The sequence below is a fragment of the Neolamprologus brichardi genome, chromosome 13, assembly GCF_056152115.1.
Source record: "Neolamprologus brichardi isolate AB-2024 chromosome 13, ASM5615211v1, whole genome shotgun sequence".
NCBI lineage: Eukaryota > Metazoa > Chordata > Actinopteri > Cichliformes > Cichlidae > Neolamprologus > Neolamprologus brichardi.
The window spans coordinates 23,086,255-23,109,721 of record NC_142116.1 but is presented as its reverse complement, the minus strand read 5'-3'; the positions used below and the strand labels follow the sequence as shown (position 1 = coordinate 23,109,721).

At 42.7% G+C, this 23,467-nt stretch overlaps 1 protein-coding gene across 6 annotated transcripts; it reads right to left on the bottom strand.

Moving 5' to 3' along the window:
• Positions 1–863: 863 nt before the first annotated feature.
• On the bottom strand, positions 864–21,945 carry klc1b (kinesin light chain 1b). Of its 6 annotated transcripts, none has more exons than XM_006798949.3 (16): positions 21,879–21,945; positions 15,728–15,995; positions 15,141–15,371; positions 14,218–14,299; positions 13,765–13,993; positions 13,583–13,670; positions 12,912–13,013; positions 12,201–12,374; positions 11,487–11,586; positions 9,689–9,738; positions 9,370–9,437; positions 9,057–9,165; positions 8,534–8,686; positions 2,555–2,679; positions 2,189–2,246; positions 864–2,096 (listed from the first exon to the last, which is right to left on the bottom strand). In XM_006798949.3, the coding sequence occupies exons 2-16, from the start codon at positions 15,974–15,976 to the stop codon at positions 2,022–2,024; spliced, it is 1,893 nt and encodes a 630-aa protein (XP_006799012.2). In that variant the 5' UTR covers positions 15,977–15,995; positions 21,879–21,945; the 3' UTR covers positions 864–2,021. The 6 variants fall into 6 exon arrangements, with proteins under 6 accessions (XP_006799012.2, XP_006799013.2, XP_087706450.1 ...); XM_006798950.3 differs by having other exon boundaries at positions 14,218–14,296; XM_087850324.1 differs by lacking the exon at positions 21,879–21,945 and adding an exon at positions 21,554–21,705.
• Between the last annotated feature and the right edge of the window lie 1,522 nt (positions 21,946–23,467).

Here is a 23,467-nt window from a genome sequence, read left to right as displayed (position 1 = left end):
AAATGAACATAACTGGTCCAAAAGAAACATGTCAGATTTTTTTTCACTCTGTAATTCCTGCACGCTTTTACGTGTTTGCAGATTACTAACCCAATTAATGTTGTACTATCTCTCAGTTCGGTGTTATGCATACAAAAAGCAACGATTCACAACAACAGTCGTCTTTATAGCTTAAAGTAAAGACTCTACAATACTGAGGGGACCTCACAGACCTCAGCAGGAATGCATGTCCCTGTTAACACCTTCTGTGTGTTCACATCACTCTGACCACGAGGTGACGGCCCCTTGCTGGCGCCACCGTTGGGGATATGTGTGGGCCCAGAGCCACGTTGCTGGTCCACTTGGCCCACGGATGACTGTGGCTGACAGAAACACTTTAGAGGATTAATAGAGGGTTAGTAAATCCTTTTCAAGGGGGCAGATACAGAAAACAAGTTCATTCACAAAATGAATTCCTGAGGGAGGAAAGAGAGGCAGTAGTCCAGCTCTTATTTGAAGTGTCTGAGGGCATGGTGTCAGCTCCCATGCACTAATTAACTCTGCTGCTAGTCACTTACCTCTTAGAAACAGGAAAAAAGGGAATCCGGCAGCTCTCAGCAGAACCCAAAACCACGAGTATGGGTTCATATAAAGCTTCACATTAAAGCTCTGACATCCTGAGAGATTAGCAGCGAGCAGACAAACCCCCTCCACGCTGATTTATACCAGGTGGGAGGAGGAAAACTCAGAAGTCTCACATCTTAGTAAGACATCTATGTTCCCTGAGTTCCCACACTCACACTGGAGTCTGACGTTGTAAGATCTCGCTAGGTGGAAGAGCGTAAATGGATAAGACGAAGATATTCAAGTGAATTCAATTCTGAGTAGAAAATGGTTTTATTTCTTTTATCAAGATCAGACACCAACTGGGGTTGTTTTAAGTATCAGATCAAAACAGTGAAATGAAACGCGCTTTCTACTTGTTGAAATTTGAGCACTTGATCACATTCTATCCTTTACATTAATTACATAGAATGAAATGAAAACAAAGGCAAAATAAGGGAATTAGAAAAAAAGACATTCCAGTTGTTTTTGAGTAGCGACACTAAAAACACAATCAAACACAGAAAACACTCAAAAATCTTACCATCGTCACACATCCCCAATCACAGCATTACAGAAAGATGTGCTCAGAGTTGGCAACTCAAACCTGCAGAGTGGACTAACATACAGCAGTCAAGTCCTGCATGGCACCAGAGGCTGTTCAGGATGAACAGTTCAGTCCTGATTGGTTTACTTTTTCACACATATATATGTACATACGCAAGTTGGTTTTTTTTTAAGGAGTGCTTTCCATGGTTTACACGATTACACCTGTGTCTTTCTCCGCAATGCACGAGATCAGCTGTAGTGGTTAAAGCAGCAGCTATAATTTCAGTTACAGTCACGTCAGTAGAATAAACATCTTCACCCTGTTTCTCAAAGTTTGAAGCTACACCCCTAACATCGCAATAAATCTCAACGGGCAAATCATTAAAAGGAAAACATTACATGACGTCATTTCAAACCCAAAACCTTTTCATCTTTATCTACCGTCGAAGGCAAAAATAAATCTACAGTCTACAAAGTATCTTTTATTTACATGTAAGAAAAACTTAATCTTAACTAAAAATCGGTTATTACTGTCAAAAGGTGGCATTTATGGCGAGAGGCGAACTCAAAGTGCAGAGTCAGTGATTATGAATTAAGGGCAGAGATGAGGTACGGCAGGTTTTCTTGGCCACAATTAGGAGGCACCAAGGCAACAAGACATTAGGACTACGACGAGGGAAATGCAGAAATGTGGCAAGGGGAAAAATATCAGACTGGTTACGTAGGTATTCATCCTGATGAGTGGGAATCTAAGAGGGTCTTTGGGTCAGGCGTGTGAACAAAATGCGTGCTGGACTCGACACTGTCCGACGGTTCTGTTGCCGAAGGCCAAAGGGAGGAAGAGGAGGGGGAGTAGTGTCTTTGGATGGGTGAACAGAACCACCTGCTGCTCAGTTTCCAGAGTAGAGATCCACAGTGCTGGAGCTGAGCCCCCGGCTCTCCCTGAAATTACTGCCCCCTCGATTCTGGCAAGGAAACAAAACAGGTTCAAGTGGAGCATTCAAAAATAAATAAATACAACAACAAAATGCAAATCTTTACAAAAACTGATCATCACCTGGAACGTTTCATCACTGGATTTGTTCAGATAGTTCAAGGAAGAGGCTCGCTTCATACTGATGGACAAAGAAAACAAAGATTAGGCATTTGTTTCTTTGAGAGGAGAGCACACACACACAACCAGGCCTGACCACGTTTGGGGAGTAAATGTCCAATAAACTGTGACCTGCTAATTAAAGTCAGTGTAGAGAAATTACTCTAAGAACATATGTTGAATGGTTTAATGTGGCTTATCATGTAAAGGGCTCTGTGGTGTCATTAAGACTAGAAAAGCCCTCTGAGAACTTGTAGAAGCAGTACATTTCTTTGGAATCATTTATAAAGTAAAACATCCATCACAAGAGAGGATTGCTTGAGTTATTACTTGGTGCTGCGAGGTTCAGGCGGTACGTTGCCCTGCAGTTTCTTCACCAGCATCTCGCTGCTGCGACGCAAAACATCCCTGAGCTTCCCCAGAGAGCCACTGCGATAGAGGGTTCCACTGCCATCCTGCAGACACACACAGATGCTCGTTAGCTCATCCACACTCCCCGCTGCAAACATGCCCGTTCTTATCATTAACCAGTAATCATCAATTATCAAGATGCATGTTTGTGTTTCGCTTGAGTCGTGTAGCACATCACGACGCGTTATAATCGGCTGCTCCCGGCCAAACGACGTGTTCGTGGTGCCTCACACAATTAAATTAGGTGTCACAGAGTTGTTCACACGGAGCTGGAAGCATCTATCCAGAATCAGTCAACTTCCATTTACATGCAAGTCTTTATAGTTTGATCCAAAGGTTGTGCTGAGTGCCATATATATATCTATATATATATATATATATATATATATATATATATATAGTCATTAACACATGGCACAACATCTTCATTGAGACAATTAGCTTTTGCGGCTTTTCTTGACACCTCATATTCTCGCTGTGCACTTATTACTTCACTCCCACACAGAGATCTGTCGTATCGTTTGATTGATTTGATTCATAAGGAAAACAAACATGAAACTTCATGTTGGAAGGAAATCGGCAACCTTGCAGTCTGATAAATTGAATAATCTGAAGTTCATTTTCAGCAGAAAGAAAGCAGAGATTGATTTTAAGAAGATATGTAACCATGGTTACACGAGTGGAGTAGATATGCAGTTTTAGGTTCCTGGGACTCGGTAACACGGCAAACCTCTGATGATCTTCATACCCAAACTGTGACACACTTCTATATAAGCCCAACAGAAACCAGCGTAACCAGTTTAATTTGTCATATTTACCTTAAATTAATAGCTTTATTTGTAAGATTTACTTAAATATGACTGTTTTATTTTGTCAGTAACATAATAAATAAAATCCGGATGTTCTATTCAGACAAATTTTAAAATGACCTTAAAGTTAATTGCAATAATCCATCCATTCATTCATTTATTAGATTCTCCTGTGCGTGTGTGTCTAAGTGTAATAGCAACCAACTTGTAAAGTGTCGGTTTTAATTTCTAATCAGCAAATACAACATGTACTTGTCTTGCTTTCCCAGTGTGTCCTTTTCTCCTTGAGGCGACTGCTGTTGTGATTTGGTGCAATATAAATAAAACTGAACTTTTTCTATAAAGTGGCTGTCACAATGCACTACTACAGGAGTACCAGCAGAGGGAGCTGTGTGTACAGATGCGATTTCTGTTGCTTGTTTGGTTCAGCAGCTGACATTAAAACCTCAAAGCAGGAGTGTGTGTCTGTTTGCATCAGAAGCAGAGAAAAGACAGACTTCACAAATGGAAAAACTTTATTTGAGAATACCAACAAGTGTCGATGCAATAACCTTCACAATGCATAATGGTAATTATAATGCAATCCTACTTACTAAGTGCGTTATAGACTTTTCCATTTATGTTCTTTAGGAAACTGAAAGTCACACTACATATGTCGAGAACAGACAGTTCAATAAATAAGCATTCCACTAACACAACAATATTGCCATAATTATGTGATGGACACAGTCTTTTATTATTTATTTATTTTGTTCATAGTTGCATTAGAAGTATAGGTGTTCGCATGGGAAGGAATGAAGAATCAAGGCGAGTAGCATGATGAAAAGCCATATAGTGAATGCACTTGTCAACTATAAATACAGCCTACTATTACACTTCCAAGATGTTAAATCATTTACATTCAGTTAGTTAAACATCTGAAATAATGTTGATCTTGAGGAAACACTCGCACTGTACTCCTGGTGTCTAAAAACATGATTCACCGACTGTTTACTTGCAAACAACTGTGTGAGGAAAAAGTCCATTAAACTCTGTGTTCAAAATACAGCATCCATAGCCAGAGTGGGCGCTGCGACTGTACCACCAAACATACACATGAATACACACTACAACTACTGTAGGATCCAGGTTTCTGTTGATTTACGATGCTATCCTCTACTCCTAAACCAACAGATCAAGGCAATTGTGGGCATTTATGCCCATTTATTAAACTATAGAGATCACTCAGGTGGCCAGTGTTTGTGCTAGTAGGTCTCTGCTATTGTGTGGGCTTCACAGCGTCAGCCAATGTTGCCAATTCCCTTTGTAAATGCATGTGACTGTCGAGCCTTTGCTAAAGCTTGAAACGGTCACACTGAAGCGAGTAAGCAGAAGCTGAAAATAAATTACCATGGCGACACAACAGCTTGCTGTGATCTGGCTAATCTGCCGTCACGTTTTGGCCTCCATCCTGTTCCGGTCCCGTCACAGCGGGCAACGCAATGTTGACATACTACTGCCTTTATATTGAGCCACATAATAATAAAGTATTTAGAAAATGTAAACAATTTCATACAAAATAAACCAAAACAAAAACAAATTAATAGCAAATATATCTATAAACACAAAAAAACAACAACCCCAAAACAAAATTGGCAACACTCCCTTTACTCTTCCCGCTGACTGTCAATGTGTCAAACTATACAGTACCATTCATTTTAAAACTTGTTAAGCATTTGATCGCAGGCGTTAGTTCAAACTGTCAAATACACACTGGCAAAAAACCCAAAAAAGATACAATTATGGCTAAATACAGGCACCGGGTTGGATGCTAGCTTTGACGTTAGCTGTCATTTGTTGTGCTCAAGGCAAACAAATTTGGAGTGAGAACAATGCAGAGTAACCGTGGAAGTTCATTATCTGTAGCGCTTTATCTGGTTATGTGCTGGAGTGATGTCTGGAGCTATTCTGCTGTTCTGCCTTGTTTCAATAAATGGCTGCTCCTCTTATGAGCCAATAAATAAATCTGCTGTGCCCCCGTGGTAAAGACACACGGGTGTGAATAGAGGAAAAATGTGCGAGTTACTTCCTCACGTGGAAAGATTACACACAATGACCTTTTCTTTTCTTTTTTTCTTTTTTGTGACAGAAAGAGTTGAAGTTCCGACATGGGGAAGGGGTGACGCAGGTTAGTGAGAGGGGAGGACAGGGAGAGAGAAAGTAAGGAGGAGAAAACAGAGCAGAGGTGAGAAGACCAAACGTCCCAGCAGCTGTCAGTTGAACAGGGGAGAGAGGTGACAACCAGGAGGGGGGCTTTCTGAGTCTCTGCCGCAGGAGAGGGGGGAGCATCAGGAATGGCAGAGGAGCTGTTGGACAGAGAAGGCCAGAGGGAATGACAACACACATCCTTTTGCTATTGTGTTGGGGAAGGAGAGAAGGATGGAGGAATAGTCTTGATGGCTTAGGCCTGATAAAAGAGAGAAACAGACAAAAAGAAAAAGAAAAAAAGAAGGCACACATCGTAAGATTAAGAGCTCTGGGTTGGGCTTCCTACTCTAGACATCTACGCTTTGATAAATTTCCCATGACTTGCACTAGATTCAGTAACTTCCTGTAGATTGGAGGCTGATTATTCTTTTTCTAAACCCTAATTTAGTAAACGGTAAATGATATGGGAGCATCAAGCTCCGATTCTCTGAAAGATTACATCTGTCTTAGATGCTACACTAGCAGGTAAGCGAAGCAGTAGGTGCTGGCTGCAGTCACCGTGACTCAGCTGTTTCTCTTTCCTCTTGGGGTACCAGAAAGGCTGAACTTGGCACACAGTGCCCAGCCGGTGACTGTGCACTGCAGACGTGAGACATCTGCAAGCAGCAGCACTGAAGTGGGAATACTTCGATAACTATCACACTGATGGTGGGACATGAATAAACCTAAGTAGTATACATTTCACAGAAGCTGAATCGAACACACAACCCTCCACCTACGTCCTCACCTGACTAACAAACTAATCTATTCTACTCATCGAGTACCTAAATACCAACCCACCCAAGCTTATTGTGTGGAGAGGGGGAGAGTACAATCCACTGAATGAGAAGAGCAAATTTGACTGACAGGCTGATTGGTTGTCATGGCAAGAGGAGTCGACATGGAAGCACGTTATTGACAAACACAAGGGGGGATGGGGGATGAAAAAAAAGTCAGAAGGTGAAATCTGGAAAACATGCAGCTAAAAAGGCAGCATATTAAAGCAGACCACTTACAGACACACAGGAAGTGGAATCATGCATTTTTTTTTTTTTAAACAAGAGCCACACATACACGTCAGTAATTAACCTGTACACAAGCACAAACGCGCTGACAAGCTGTCGTCTCATGGTTATTTCCTAGACAAGCGCCACTTTAATAGCAAAACAGGAAGTGCTTTTTCAGACATCTGAAGCATGTAAACAACTTCCACAACGTTAATGACACAGCAGACTGAGTGCAGAAGAAAGAGGAGATGAGACTTTAAGCAAAGGTGAGTGACAGCTCGGTGAACCACATCACCACGCGGCAAGACACAAGTAGACTCTTTCCTACACTAATCTTTGAAAGACAAAATAACCATTTTAAGCTGCGTAAAATGAATGGATGGATGGAATTTGTTATAAATAAAAACAAAACTTGCTTAGTCAAAAAGCAGAAGTAAACATGACTAGAAAATAGTCAGAAAAAGCATGAGAATGTCATGAATATATTTTCTGTTTGAACTGAGTCAGTTTCACTCCTGCTGCTATAGCTACACGCTGGCTAATGAAATGCAGGCGCACAAACACACAAACACACACACACACACACACACACACACACACGGCAATTCTCTGGATGCCAGGCCATGTTTCAAAGACAGACAGGAGCACGCTCAGATGCAGACACACATGCCGTTAACATTTGCTGCAGTGCGCTGTGAAGCAGTGTGGAGTAGCTGTGTTACGCTTATGAACATGTGCAGAGCAGCAGACATCAGGTTAAAGAAAAGACACTTTTCAACCAAGTGAAAACACACTGAACACATGACGTGCGTTAGTGTGTGTTGTTAAGGGGAGGGGACGCCCAGCGGGCTGGCATTGCTGCATGCATGTTTGGACTGGGTTGGCGCAGCGGAGGGCGTGGCTGCACTTAAGTGAGGGGTGAGGCACAGGCTCAGATGAGGCATCCCTGCCAACGCTCTCATGCCTTATGCAAGTCTCATTATTTGGGGGTGAAATGCGCCCCAGCAACAGCGGTGCCAATTTGACTGCATAGAGCGCCGTGTTTTATAGGCTATTTTCTCACTGTAAAAGGCCAGAAGTGCAGCTAACAGCCAGAGTGAACATTACAATAAGGCAATAAAGTAGCAGGATGAACTCTTACATATCAGCCACTCTGATTACTGAGCAGAGGGACAAGCAGAAGCACGAGCACCGACGATATCAGGAACCTTGTCAGTTGTGCTTAATGGCAGAAACATGACACATCCTATTAGAGATTTAGACAGGCTATATCTCTGAGCATATGAATGTTTAATGTGTTGCCAGGGTGCCACAGTCTAAACCTGTGCCTCATAGTTACTGCTTCACTTGTGCAAAAGCATCGCCAGAAAAACAGCCTTTATTAAAAAGGTTAACATGGAGTCCAAAACTGAGTTTTGATGCTGTCAAAATAAAGAGTGGGTCAGCATGCCAAGACACTCAATCAGCGTTACACTTTGAACTTGCAGCTAAATCTCATGGTGGTATATTCACAGGGAGATGGTGGACTGGTACAGGTATAGCTCACTGGGTGGAGCCAAAATGTGCTTCAATGTGATGACTCGCATAATTACAAGGTCATCCAGGTGATTTTGTAAAGTCTGGACTCATTGAGGGCTTCCTGCCTGGCTCTGAGCCAGCGGAGTCGGTGTCCTCACTGCACTAAGCTAACAGAAAGGAATCCTCTTGGCTCTCCTTTTAAACACATAACACGTCTTTGTCCTTTATTCTGAGCGGCCTGTACCAGTACACCCTCTCTGTGATATTACCAACACAGCCTCGTTTTTCCAGAGAGGCCAGCGGACATGTTGACTCAACCATAGTGGATTTGTACTCACCCCGTTCCACTCCACGCCCATACTCACTTCCTCGCCGGTCTCAGAGCCGCTCTCATACTTAACGCTGGCGAGACTGTCCCTGCTCTTCCGCCTGTCGCCCTCTGTATCTTTGAGGATCTCCACCACACGTGTCTGGTGGATGGGGTCGATGCCCTGATGGGTGCAACACACAGATGCAAGAAAAAAGAAAAACAAAACAAAACAAAAACAGTCAGAAGTAGCACTGATGTAGCCGTCAGCATGTCAATATTGGCAGGAGTGCAAAGTTAAATGGAGGAATTAAACGTGATTTCATGTTTCCTTTCCCCTATTAATGCTTTCAAAGCACTGAGACACGTTTTAAATGACTGTGAGATGGGAGTGATGTTAGGGGAGAGAAGTGGAGGCTCTAGTTAGAGACAAATCAACTTACTGTGTTGCTCTGGATCCATAGCAATGTAGGGAAAGGGAAAGAAATATCATGAGATTCACTGTGCTAACATGGGGAACATATTACTATTTTCACTTAGAAAACTATGCTGACCTGCTTGCGAGACCTCGCAGCGCACTCTTCCAGGGTCTCAGCAGCTTCTAGCTTGCCCTGGCGGCGGTACAGAGCCCCCAGGTTCCTCAAGGTGGTGTTTACTGTAGGGCTGGATGCACAGGAAAGTTTTGTTATTTGAATCTGAACAAAGCAAATAATGTAAGTTACATAAGTTACACAAGCCTAAAATAATAATTGTTTTACAAAAAAGCTTCCGATACAAGTTAGTGACATACAAAGCAAATGAAATAATTAATTTCTGCCTTTGTCACGTGACCATGTTATAAAAAACTCTTATCAGTTTCCGCCTCACCTATTGACTTTGCAGGCCTTGTACCAGCCTCCGTACTCTCCGTATGGAGTATTGTCTCTGTGCCTGCCCTGGAAGTAAATAAGAGAGAAGAGGAAGAAAAACGTGAAGGGGTGTGGTTCAAATGAATGAGCAATATTGTGTTCACGTTTAACTATCATTTAACTTCCGGGGATTAGTTCAAGGATTGCATTTCTATTATAACGAAGTGGCATGCTTTCCTCATTTCTCAGCCTTGTGTGAGAAAAGCTGTTTGAAACAGGTTTTGTTTGTTTAGCTTTTGCTCAAATTCACGCGAGGACGGTTACAGAGAGCCGCTCACCTTGCTCTCCTCCCTTTCCTCGGCGTGCATCCAGATGGGCTTGTTGTCAGCTGCAGACAGACAGGAGAGATGGTGTATACATTGGGATTTGAAATAATTAGCCTCATGCCTGGAAAAGTGAAATCAGCTACTGGGTGATTTAAGGGTTTCCTAATCGGTGCACCAACTCTACCCGTGTGGTGGAAGAGTGAACGTGTGTCGCTTTGGCTAAAGAGTGAATCTGGAAACATATGTGACCGAGCCATTTCAGAAGGAGGCAGAGCTGCAAAGGGGTAAAGGAATTATTAAGTATTCAAGTGCTGTACCGCCACCAGTGGGTCAAAAATGAATGTGGGTTCAACAGGTTATTCCAGTTACTACCATAATGGATTTTATAACATTTCTGAGGCTACATATTTTTCCAAGTATTCACCAGAATCCATCTAAGATTTTAGACTGATGTCACAGTAGATCTGACCAAGCATTAAAAAAGTCAAGCGTTTTAACTATTTAAGCCAAGGGTCCCCAATCCCAGTCCATGAGGGCCGGTGTCTCTGCAGGTTTTAGATCTCACCCTGGGTCAACACACCTGAATCACATGATTAGTTCATTACCAGGCCTCTGGAGAACTTCAAAACATGTTGAGAAGGTAATTTATCCATTTAAATCAGCTGTGATGGATCAAGGATGGATCCAAAACCTGCAGGGACACCGGCCCTCGTGGACTGGGATTGGGGACCCCTGATTTAAGCCAACAGAAATGAGAGACTTAACAGGAAGTGAGGTCATGACTGAGGAAAGTCTAGCACCCATCTTGCTGACACCCTGGGACAGTTACTTACACCTCTGTGCATGTGCGAGCACATCAAATATTGGGCTGATTTGGATTTCCAGGTCAAGTGGTGTAAAGAAGGGAATTTATTTATGACATTTTGTTTGCAAACTTGCAACTCATTTAAAAGATCATTACTGGTTTAGGCAAACATCTGCACCTGCTTGATGTGCTGGTGGTTTAGTAATAGAGTAGAGTACGAGTGTAACAGCTTTAATAAATTTACTGCAGATTCGTCCCCAAACAAATTACAGACAGTAGAAAAGCACCATTAAAATTGTTTTTAATGGTGTAGAGAGGAAGACGATACTACTGTTGAGGTAATAAAGACAAAGAAGATAAAACATGATTATTGCATAAAGTGCTGCCACCTTAAGAAGAAAGAATATTTATCGTTAACTGTTGCTGCTTCAAGTTGCATCACCTTAACCTTCAAAGCACTTTAGTATTAAAAAAAACCAAAAAAAACAAAAACAATCTTACAATATTATCAAGGTAAGTGATACACAAAGAATAAACCTCTGAAAAAGTTGGATGTTTTTGTCAAAAGGCGTCAGAGCGCTGCTTTGTGCCAAGTGACTTTTATTCCTTTTTCAAAGCAGTCAGTCTAATCCGTGGAGGAAAGCCAACAAAAAGGCTTACTTTAAACCAAAAGAGAAGAAAATTGCAAGAGTTCATCTTTCAAAGCAAACTCTTTATTTCTTCAGAAAGATCGAGTCCTCTGAATGGTGAAGCTTGGTACCGTGCTTAGACACAAGTCCACTTTTTAACCACCTGTCCATCACTGCTCGCTGGTGTGGCACAAACAGTGGATGGATAAGAAAAGTGAAAAACAACAACAAAATAATGCTGAATTACTGAGCTGCAGTTCTCCTGAGATCATTTTATAGTCATTCACTGGTAAGAATAAAAATTCTCATTTGTACTAATATAATTAAACATTTACTGCTATACATGGACGCTCCAGTAGCCATTATATGACCTTACCATCAACAGATCCAAATTCTTTCTCATGAGCACGAGTCAGGATCTCTTTGTAGAGAATCTCCGCCTCCTTGTATTTCCCCTGTTTGAGAAAGCAGGATGCCTGAAGAACAAAGAGGTAAAAGGGGATTTTAGTGTTGAACCAAACGGGCTTACTGGCTCAGATTTTGCCTCCCTCGCTGTACATAAATTCTCTCCATCATCAGTGAGGCAGTGAGAACATAAGTGAAAAGGAAAGCCTTGAAGATGCAGCAGAACAGCAGATAAAAGACTGCTAACCTTGTGCTCTTTAAGCAATGCTAAGTGACACGAAACAGTTCTTTAAACACCTTTTGAGGTGACAAATCTTATGCTGCAAGAGTAAATTGATTGCCAACTTTTATAAAAATCTTGTGTTGAAGTAAGTAGTGCCCTTTTGGAAGAAAACAGGAGGGGAAAAAAAACATCAGTTGAGTTTAAAAGACATTTCAAGTGGAATCTTTGCAGGCTGGCACCAATATACAAGCTCAACACCCCCGCAGAGACCAAGGCTGACAGAACAAATGATCGAGTCTGTTGGCAACCAAAGCAAACTCTGCCTGCGTTTACCTCGTTACACTCACAGCTCAACAGAGACTGCAGTTCTTATCAACAAGTACAGCATTAGAAGTAAAAGGTTTGAAAGGAAGACGAGAAAAAGGACTATGCGAGTGGATTTCGTGTCAACTTCTCGCTCACCAGGTTGTTCTTGGTTTTGGCCACATTTGGATCATCTGGGCCCAGCCTGGACTCGTAGATCTCCAGGGCACGACAGTAGTAATATTCCACCTCCTCATATTTGCCCTGATTCTGACACAGCAGGGCCAGGTTGTTCAGCTGTTTGGCCACATCTGGGTGGTCCTTCCCCAGGACCTGATAGATATCAGAAAAGTATGTTCAGGTTGTCTTTCTGCGTCAGTGCATCTCTCCTTTCTGTAGCTCCACATCCTGTTGCTGCTTTCTCCAGGCAGCACGTCAGCCTGCTGCAGGCACTCAGGAGATCTAATAAAAGGCTGGCCGATCAATAGCGAGGCTACAGAATAGAGCTTTCGGGCAAAGAGAGACTCTTTGTACCATGCTGAGCTCGGTAGTTTTGTCATGTCTCCTATCCATCTCCTTCCTCGCTCCCCCAACGCCTGCTATCCATTTTCAGCTGCGCTCTCAATTAAACCCTAATTCCCTGCTGACAAAGGAATGGCCCCCAGTGGAAACTTCACAGACAATTTAAGAAAATCATTTGCTCTTTTTCCTATTTATAGTAGCTGGTATTACACTAGCTTTGACTGACATTTTGGAAATGTTACCACTGTTAATTACTTTATAACAATGGGCTAATTGTTCACTGGTTCAGCCTTGAGATGAGACCTCGATAGCAGTGCCCTGTTGGTGCAATCCAGGGATATGGCCTACCTTTTCTCTGATCTCTAGAGCTCTCTTACACAGAGGCTCGGCCTCCTTGTACTTCCCTCTCTTTCCATACAGCACAGCCAAGTTATTCAGGGTTGCAGCAACCTGGAAAAAATAAAAATAAAATCCAGAATGACTGTACTGGCAGGTTAGATTTCAAAATTCACTGTTTTCAAGGAATTATCATAGTCCGAAAATGTATGCTGTTCAGTGTTCTCAGAAAAACCTAGATAGTAAGTGCCTTGTGACAAACTGCAAAGACCACAGTGCAGCAGAGCTTTACAGGCTTCCTTTAGGCTTTGTGGGGAGTTTTAGTGCTTCGGTGTTAGTAGTCTTAAAAATCTGTGCACAAAAAGGAAACAGTGTCTTTTAACGTTTCCCTTTTGGTTGCTGTATTAAAACTGCAAGGATTCAATGGTTAATGCCGGATGTACAGGCAGACACTCAACACTGATAACTGATCTCTTCAAGCCTGCAGGCACATGGTCAAAAATCCATACTTTAATAGTCGGAAAAATCTATACAGGCTGATTGAGTAGGACAGTAAAAAGAATATTGCCTTCCTATTGAGTCTTTGGGAGTTATGGACAAACAAAAGATAACTAATCTGATCTGTCTAAACATGGATGAGTCCATATGAAGATATGGTAGCCATGGCAACCGTGAAGTCTTACAGCAGGATGGTCCTTGCCCAGGGTTTTCTCACGGATGGATAGAGCGTCGTTGAGCAGATGGGCTGCCTCTTTGTATTTATTCTGATCCCTGTGCAAAGGAGAAACAGAGAACGCCATGTGTAGCTCAACAAATAAAACAGGATACACGGCAACGAAAAGCCAAACACAGTATGTTTCCTGACCTATACACCAAAGCCAAGATATTGAGCATGGTGGCCACATCAGGGTGATCATGCCCCGAGGTCTTCTCCAGGTCCTCCAAAGCTTGCTTGCACAGGGGCACGGCCACCTCGTACCTGCCCTGAGAGGCATACTGGATGACCAGGTTGTGCAAGGTTCTCAGACGTGCTGGGATCTCATAGCCTCCCTGCTGGGCTGCGACCACGGCTGCACTGTTATGTTGGTGCTGCACTGTGGGGGAGAAAGGAAACGTGCAAAATCAAAAGGTCAAATTGGCTCTAGTGAGTAGAAAACTGTAACACACACACACCACTGTCCTGGAATAAGGTAGCCAGGTTATTTTACTCTGAGATCATGCATGACACAATTTATTCAATATTATCCCGACAGGGAAAGAAAGACAGCTCTCTCTTATTCAAATAATCAGATGAGTCATTGTTGCTGTTTGTTCTTACTTCCTTGGCCGTGCTCCTCCTCATCATTGGGGAAGAGGTCATCCAGGGAGTCCTTTGGTGTTTCTCTGTCTTTCTCCTCCTGCTGAGAGGATGAAAAACCTGCCGTTCAGACTCTAACAAATAATTCAAGAGTTGCCTTTATCAGACATGTGAAATGTGTGTTAACGTCTAACAGGGAGAGATGAGGCAAGCCTGTTATTTAGAAAAGTGAAGATTTCATTTACATCACAAAGAGTACATTTCAAAAAATGAACAAAACAAATTATTTTAACAAATACAAAAATGGTAATAATCATCATCACCATAAACAATTAGGATGGGAACATTAAACAGACTATTCAAGAATTATTTCCCCTTGAAAGGATAAATGGGATTTTAAGGATAAACTGCACTCATCCATGTTCACTAAAAGATTTCTTTAATGTGGAAAATGGAAGACAAAAACTTTCCGGCTCTGGCTGGATGGGCCCCTGCTGAGCTAAGCAGTTAGAGGCTGTAATAGCCTGTAGCCACTATCTGTGACTAATATGGTAAGAAAATAGAGATTTATCCTTGACACCAGATCAATGAAGACCACACCAGAATGCATTCCTTCCTGGAATGAGCCAAAGTTTTCTTGTTTTAACGAAAACAGTGAGGTTTTTTTTCCCTTGCGGCCAATTATGCTGACAGTCTCGTGTCCTTCAGAGTTATATCAGCAACTACAAGAAAAACTAAAGTCTTTTTCCATTTCCCTTCTTAGGCTAAATCCAACTTGAATCTATTTAGCTGAAAATGTTCCAGTTAACAAGATAAATAAGGACGAATATATTTCCTACATGCCTCTTGCAATACAGACCATATACACACAAAAATCAGTTATCTTCAAAGTACCAATCTAATCCCACATTAAGGCCTATAATCTTTGTATAATCATTACTTACAGTGGGTGAGACATCTTCATCGTATTTTTTGAGCTGGTTCATGAACTCCAGGTGCTTCTTCTCCTCTTCCAGCTGGGCCACGCTCTGTTCACTCTTCTGCAGCTTCTGCTGGGTGTTGGCCAGCTCATCCCGCAACCACTGGTTCTCCTGGCAAAGCCTCCTCACCTGTGCGCGCAGCTTCTGCTTTTCCGACTCCACCGCGTTCAAGTGGTTGGACAGGGCCATCATCACCTGGGATAGAGACAACATCGAAGAGCGGCGATATTTATCAAGGACAAAATGTTACGGTGACAGAGCGGCAGAGTATAAACTGGGTCTGAATTTCAGTGAATCATGATCACAGCACAGGCTCAGTATAGAATGAGGAAGCTGTGAGGAAGCAGGAACAACCAAAGAAGATAATAAAACAAATCTACCACTTTAGAAACCCTCCTGTTTGTCTGACAACTCTGATCTTAGAAATTGGAACCAATTTTATTTCACACACAAATTTTTCTTTCACTCATATCATCAGCGTGGTTAAACTGAATCTCCTCTTTAGGTTCAAACATACAACTCTGTAAATTCTTGTAACTTCTCAGTCATACCTGTGCTTCTCCCAAGCCCAATTCAATCATCTCCACTGACTTGCGGAGAAGATTGGACTTCTCGTGCACCAGGTTGGCCTCTTCATCCTTCTTTAGGCACTTGATGGTCTCCAGGAGGCTGTGAAGGATGGAGTTATGCTCGTTCTTCAGGGCTTCGAGACCCTGGATCACGAGCTTTGTGTTCGAGATGATCTCCTCCTGAGAAAGCTTCTCCAGCTTCTCTTCCCGTGGGTACACCATGGTGGACATCTTTTGAGCTCAGGGAAACCTGTAAAAGATGGGAGGAAAAGCCTAAGACACTGTGGGAAAATTCCAGCAGCAGCTGTAACAATTTCATAATGATGTGTCAAACATACAGCTGTGCTTGCTTAACACAGAACAGAACCTAAGAGCACAGCTGATTTGGCTCAGCTCACTGCAAATGTCAAAACACGTCTCAGTATAGTTCCTCTCTTTAACCAAATGCATCTTTAGTTTTTAATGATCATTTACACAATTAGCACTTAAGGCATTCTCTGATTATGTATGTGCCTAATTCTGACAGATGCCACATCATATCTACTCTGCTAATAAGATCACAACCTCATCCTGCAGCAAGGTGATGGCCATAAAAGGGGAACTGAATGCACGTTTATTGCTACAGCTCAGATTAGAGATTCAAATTTCATAAGAGAAGTACGTCAGCAGTTGTATAAGCACACAAATTGAGCACAAACAGAATCTATAAAGCTAAACATAAGAAAGAAGGGTGGCTACATAAAACATACATATATATATATTATATTGCCTTGGGAGCCATGGGACACATCATGCTGATGGAGCGACTGCTGGGACTTGGCACCTATAATAAGCTCAGGCTGGGAGCAGGGCTGCAGCTCGCTGTGTAACACAGGACACACAGATGCTGCAGTATGGTTTCTCTCTGGTGCCAGCACCCAAACAGAGGCCAGCCATGCTTGGTGCATGATTCACTGGCGACTGAAGGAGAGAATGATGTAGCAAAAGCTTCAGCAGCACAGCAGCTGGCCAAATCGACAGATTTTAAAAACACCTCTGCGAGTTAGTAATGTGACGGTCGTTTTTAGAAATGTCAGCACTCGGGCGAGTCCATGGAACACTTTACCTAAATAACATAAAGATAACCTATGACTCAATGAGCCACATCACTACTGGCTACATCATGCAAATGTCAGTGCAAAACGCAGCCCTGCCCTTCCAGCTGGGGTGCAGCCAGTGTTGGAACTACTGCATTCTGCATTTTAACAGCACTGAGGAGAAATAGTTAAGGAAAAGGGAGCTTGCAGTAACAAAAACACCAGCTGAGACCCATCCGCCTTAAAAAATAAATAAATAAAAATACACCATTAGTGAGCCACTCCCTTCTTTACCACTTCCAATTGTCTTTTAAAGCAGCAGAGAAAATAAACAGACTAAAAACAGGCCCAAAGGACTGCAGTGAAGAGCTCTTTAATTTGCACTGTGACAACAGGAAGCATGATGGCGGGGGCGTATTTGGCTTAATTCAGGCACAACCATTAATGAGTTATCAAGATAGTTGCTGATTAATGTCTCTTGGTGGACTAACTGCTGCTTTCTTATGTCCTTAAACCTCCTGTAAAAATGACTTTATCTGCTGGCATATTCTCAGAGGACTTTGACTCAGCTTTAAATCAAACATGGTAAACAAACCCAGCTGGTTTACAGCTAGTTTTGGGCAATCATGTCCCTCCTGTGCATGTCACATCATGTAACCGCAGCTGGGCTCTGTCATGAGGGTGTTATTCATTATACTAATATGTACCAGGCCGAACAGCAAGCCAGGGACCAGCTGCTGTACTTGCCTAGTGGACAACTGAATGCCAATGAGCCTGTGGAAAGCAACAAAATAAGCAACTGCTGGGGTCTCCGGCTGGGCAGGACAGCAGCAGGGGCCGATAAGAGACGGGTGACAAAACACTATTTTATATGTTATGGGGGGACACAGAATGGTCTTAATTCTCCCCACCACCCATTTTTCTCTAATTAAAACCTTTGCTATCCTCATGAATCCGACAGATTAAATTAATTTGCGAATTCAAAACAGAAAATTTTACTTTTTTTTTGTATGTTTTGTGACAAATTCATCTCTAGGGAGAGAAAGATAACCTTTTCTGTTAAATGCCTGAACTCTCTGCACAGCCCAGGTAAAGCAGGAAACCATTTGTTTAAGCTGTTAAAACACTTCAACAATGGTATTTAGCAATGCTGAGCTTATTAGCTATGGTACCACGAGGGGAGCACGCTCGACTTCATATATAACCACCCCTCTATGGTTATTCTAATCGGGGAGCAGTACAATGGAAAATTCAAAGAGACCTCCTCTTAAGAGAAGCCCCCTTTTCTATCCCAAACTGACTGAACTCTGATTAAAAGTACAAAAGCAATCCTACAGAAATATTAACTCTGTAGTGTTGTATTTGGTGCTGGCTTAGAACTGCTTTCACAATATATAATATATAATTATATAATACGCATTATAAAATCTAATAATAAGCCGTTAGAAGATAAAGGATTTAGAAGGCGAAAAAAAACATGAAAGCGAACAGAAAAGACTCAAAAGAAAACAAAAACAAAAGAAAAACTCTCAGTTCCATGAAACTCAAATGCCAAAAACAAATCAACTAGAACTTCTATTTGCACGATCAACAGAGATGTCAAAGGACTGAGGCTTCATTAAAGTCAAAGCAAATATTGCAGAGACCCTTACTTTGCATGAAGGCGTGTCAGACAGCTTTATATTTTTCATCTGTGCCTGCAGTCATTTGAAAGTCTGGCTGTGAGACGCCTAACTCCTGTGAGCACGATATGAAATGTTTTCTTTGAAAGATCAACACTGCTCGCAGATCAAACAGCTTATTACCCTGTAGAGCCCCTCCGACTCAGCTGTTTAACACCTGTATGGATGAAAGCCGGGTCTACAAGAGAAGTGCTTTCATGTGAGCCAGCATCTTTACTTTTAATAAAGCACTCCAATTAGGGAGTTTCTTTTCTCAGACAGCTCGAGTTAATATTTCCCCAAGTGTTTAAAGAGGTATATGAGAAGTCCAGCAGTCCTGTTGTTCTCTGCCCTTGGATTAATATTTAACATTTACTTTGTTTTATGAGATCATGTGGGAGGGAAATAGCTGATATCATCAAATGGAAAAACACAAATGCAGTATGCTAGCAAAATAAATAAAAGACAACATATCTAGTTTATGACCTCTTATACCAACAAAAAGGCCAACGGTGCTTTTACGTGCCCTCGTGAGGCACACGTTACCGTGCGCAGCAGTAAACATTCACTCGATGCAGGCTTCAATACAAGTGACCTCATCATTGGGTTCAAGAATGATGAGGGTCAAGTACGACCGAAGGTTCTCCAGCTTGAGTCAGGTTGCTAGAAAATGCATACCAGGAAAGCATTTTGAACAAAACTGCCAGCCCACAGCTACATGACCTGCCATTTCAATAAGCACACGACACGCATTGCTTTAACAGACGTTCTTCTCGCTCCATGGTAAAGCAGGAAATGTAGCTTTACAAAAACTGAGGTGGAATATATAGAGGAATAATAGAGCGATGCACGACAAAGTCATTAAACAAAGCGACAAATAGCTGCTAAAGGCTAAAAGCCATTCATCGTATTTTCTGCTGCTACAGCTCGTACCAGAAAACAAACCTGTGTTTCAGAAGCAGATCAGAACCTCACAGTTTGGCACGGGGAAAAGCTGGTGAAATAATGTCCTCCTCCTTGAGGAAAAGAGCTACACACCAGCAAACGGCATCATAAACCTGCCCTCTTAATCCAAAGAGAGATCCTTTGTTTTGTTTTTTTAAAACAAACAAGCAAACAAAAAAAAATAACACAAACGTTCAGTGTGAAAATGAAGCGAATGGAAATGAAGCTGGACAGTAATGAGAGTGACGAATGCTAATTTTGGTGAGGATGAGGACAAGAAGCTGCCTGCGGGATGATGTGACCTTCCCCAGTGCTTTGTCAGAACAACCAGCATCAGCTTGAGTGCACGTCGGGAGACGGGCCCGCCCACAGAGGGACAAAAACAGAGGAGTGCAGAGGAGCAGGTCAGATGGGGGAGGGAGTCATCCCGATCTAGAGCCTGCTCCTCTCCTCTATACTCATCACACACAAAGGAAGAGACCTAATGAGGCACAACAATCAATACTGAGCTTATTTACATATAATACTCATCATGGCACTAAGAAGGAAATGCCTCACATACTGTTTACCTTCAGCACATCAGAAAATATTTACACTGCCATGATAGGTCACTCACATAGTCACCCGAGCGATGTTCATAGGCTGACTCGTGCAGCAGGGGTGTGCAGTTGAGCACTGGATGGTTTGAATACTATGATTAAAGAAAATCATAATTCATAAACTCCAGGACCTCAACAGATGTGATGTGTGGACTTTAAACTGTGACTCACACCAGTTACAGACGCAGCCTAAAAATAATCTGAAAAATATAAACAGAATAGACATGATTTAGCTCGTTACCCAACTTGGACCGGGAAGACAAGTTAGATGAGTCATTCTTGAAGAAGGCTCAAAGGTCATACAACTGCAATTACAGCACTTCCCACCACGAGGCCAGTATGAGAACAGGGAATAATGTATTGAATGAAATACAATTTCAACAGAGAGGTCGGCGTACTCCGTATTGACTGGCTCATTCGCCTCTAACCGGTGGAAATCTCGGCCTCGTGCCTTCATCCAGAAGCTACAGCCTTCATTCGTCTCCATCTCCCGGGATGCCTTAAGATTCACATTATTACTTTACTTCTCGGCCAATACCATCCTCACTCCGTCTCTTTTCTTCTAACCCATCTATCACCACTACCATCACTTGTGAAGGTAGTGCTTTCCCCCCCACTGAGATCACAACAGTGGATTAACGCAATAACAACTGGCATAAATGTGGATGCTCTGCTGCCAACTTTAATTTCATATTCATTTTTTTTGTCTGTGAGGCAGGGTTAAAAACTCTCATCTTGAGATAATAATCTAGTCTTCTTTAAAATGGTCTGTGTTTAGTTGTAAACAATCCTACTAGCCTACCCTTTTTGAGAAAGGGTGTGATGCATACTGGGAGAGGAAATGGGGGGAAAACAGCAGAGAGGAGTCAGCAAATTCCTAGCCGAGCCAGTGGGACAAACCAAAGCCATCTCCCAGGGGGACGCCTTTCCTGTCCACTTGGTGAAGTTTGACACCACCGGATTAATAATCCTTATTTCCTGCACAATAAAACAGCAATCCAACACAGTGTCGGTATCACTGTGAGAGACACAAAGGAGAGCCAGCCAACCCAGAGGGTGTGGCAGGGCCTGGAAACAACCAGCAGGGAGGTGCCACTGACTGTCCTCAGTCATCCATCACTACACAAAACCAGCAGCTGGAGGGCTGCTTCCCACTAAAAGCTGTCTGACAAATGAATATGCCTGCGTATTGCTAGGAAAAAAGAAGAGATGTTCACTTCAGCATCGTACCATGCCGAGGAGTATTATTCAGGAAAATCAGACACCTGTGACGAGATCGCAGTTCCCCACAAACAAGCCGAGACGATAATGACGGCAAACAGCTGAAAACAGAGGCGCCATCCTAAAGTCGTGGTAGTTACATGTTAATAGCACTGCACTGCCGCTAATGTGGACAAAGCTCTGTGTACATTTTCACATTACTTCAAAGCGCAAAACACACCAGGTAATCTGACATCTGACGCTTTACTAGAATAACACAATTTCACATAGCTTTAGCCATCCATGACATTTTCTTCTTTCACCTACCAATTTCGTTATGATCTCTAAGGTCACACTTGAATTTTGATGGGTTTACTGTGGGGTTTTTTAATGATCGAAGACTCTTTAGTTTTGAAAGCTCTGACTGCCTACTTGCTGCCCGATCTGTGTAGAGCCCCGCTCAGCTAGCTCTCAGCTAGCCAGCGATAGCGTCACCACTCCCCGGGTAAATGTCGCAAGTTCATCCTGTTCAAAGCGCAGAGCTGCTCATTTCTATACGCAGCATCTCAAATCCATGCTCCCGAAGCACACAACCACACACAAGCTCACACAAGACTAACGTTTCACGGAGGAAATACAGCTTTTCACTTACCGAGAGCTGGGACTGACGGCTAGCTCAGCCCCTTTAAATCCAAAATGTCTCCGACACGGCAGCTACCCAGAAGCCTCTGCGGCTGGCCAGACCGCGAGTGACGTCATGCTTACTTTTCGTCACTTTTCGTTTATCTATCTAATACATAACAAGATAGGGTCACCCATATAACCCCAGAACAACAAATGGACATAAGTGTGGCTTGTCCGGCTTAATTTTTTACTTACAAAGAAATCCCAGTACGCTATGAAAGCCCGTAAATGACTCTACAGCAGAATTCAAATGAGGATGTAGCGCCACCTGGTGGATATGAGCATTTAAACTGTAGCAGTCTGGAAACATTTTCTAGTATATTTTTGGTCAGATGATGAAGCTGAAAATATGAATTTGTTGAGGAAAAAGACACACAGACAGACAAATAGGACTCTTTCAATCACAGTATGAAGGATATTGAACACTAGATAGAAATATGTGTGTTGTCAGGCTGGATGAACAGTTCATTTCCCAAGCTTTTAGAATAGAATAGAATAGAATAGCCCTTTATTGTCATTGTACATGTACAAAAAAATTGTGTTTCCTCCACACCAACTATGTTGGAATTAAATATAATTGGCAGACAGCAAGAATAAGTAGTATACAGGAGATATACATTCAAGAGGGATATATACAAGCAACAGAAAGGCACACATTGGAGAAAAAGTTGCAAAGTGCTTGGAGGTAGTGCAAAGAAAAAGACTTGGCCTGAATAGAGTCCGTGTGTCTGTGAGTGCCCTGAGTGATTAGGTTACTCAGACCATGGCTGAGGTGGGTGGGCGGGGAGTATCGCTCATTAACAGCCCAGCAGAAGAAGGTGTTAGTGAGTCTGGAGGTGTGGGACCTGACTGACCTGAGGCATTGACCAGAGGGCAGTGGGTCAAACTGTACGTGGTGCACGGGGTCACCTATGATGGTCCTGGTTTTTCTGAGACAGGAGGATCTTGTGATGGGCTCCAGGTGGCAGAGGGCAGCCAGGGGCGGTTTTAATGACCGCCCCTGGCCTGCGTACCAAACACCCAGGCACTGAATAACAGTGGTAAATGGTAAATGGCCTGTATTTGTATAGCGCTTTTACTAGTCCCTAAGGACCCCAAAGCGCTTTACACAACCAGTCATCCACCCATTCACACACATGGCAACAATGGCAAGCTACAATGGCAAGCTACATTGTAGCCACAGCCACCCTGGGGCGCACTGACAGAGGCGAGGCTGCCAGACACTGTTGGTGTTGTGGGTCCAGGTGAGATTGGTGGAGAGGTGGGTGCCCAGAAACCTGAAGCTGGAGACCAATTCTACCCATTGTCCATTTATAATCAGACGGGAGTGGACCTGTCTGTGCCTCCTGAAGTCCATTATGAGTTCTTTTGTTTTAAGGATGTTAAGCATCAGGTTATTTTCTGAGCATCAGTGGTACAAGTTCTCTACCTCTGCCTTGTGCGCTGTCTCATCTCCATCAGAGAGGGTGGTGTCATTGGCATACTTGATGATGACGTTGGTTGGTTGGGTTGGTGTACAGGGCTGAGAACGTGGCCCTGCAGCATGGTGACAGAAGG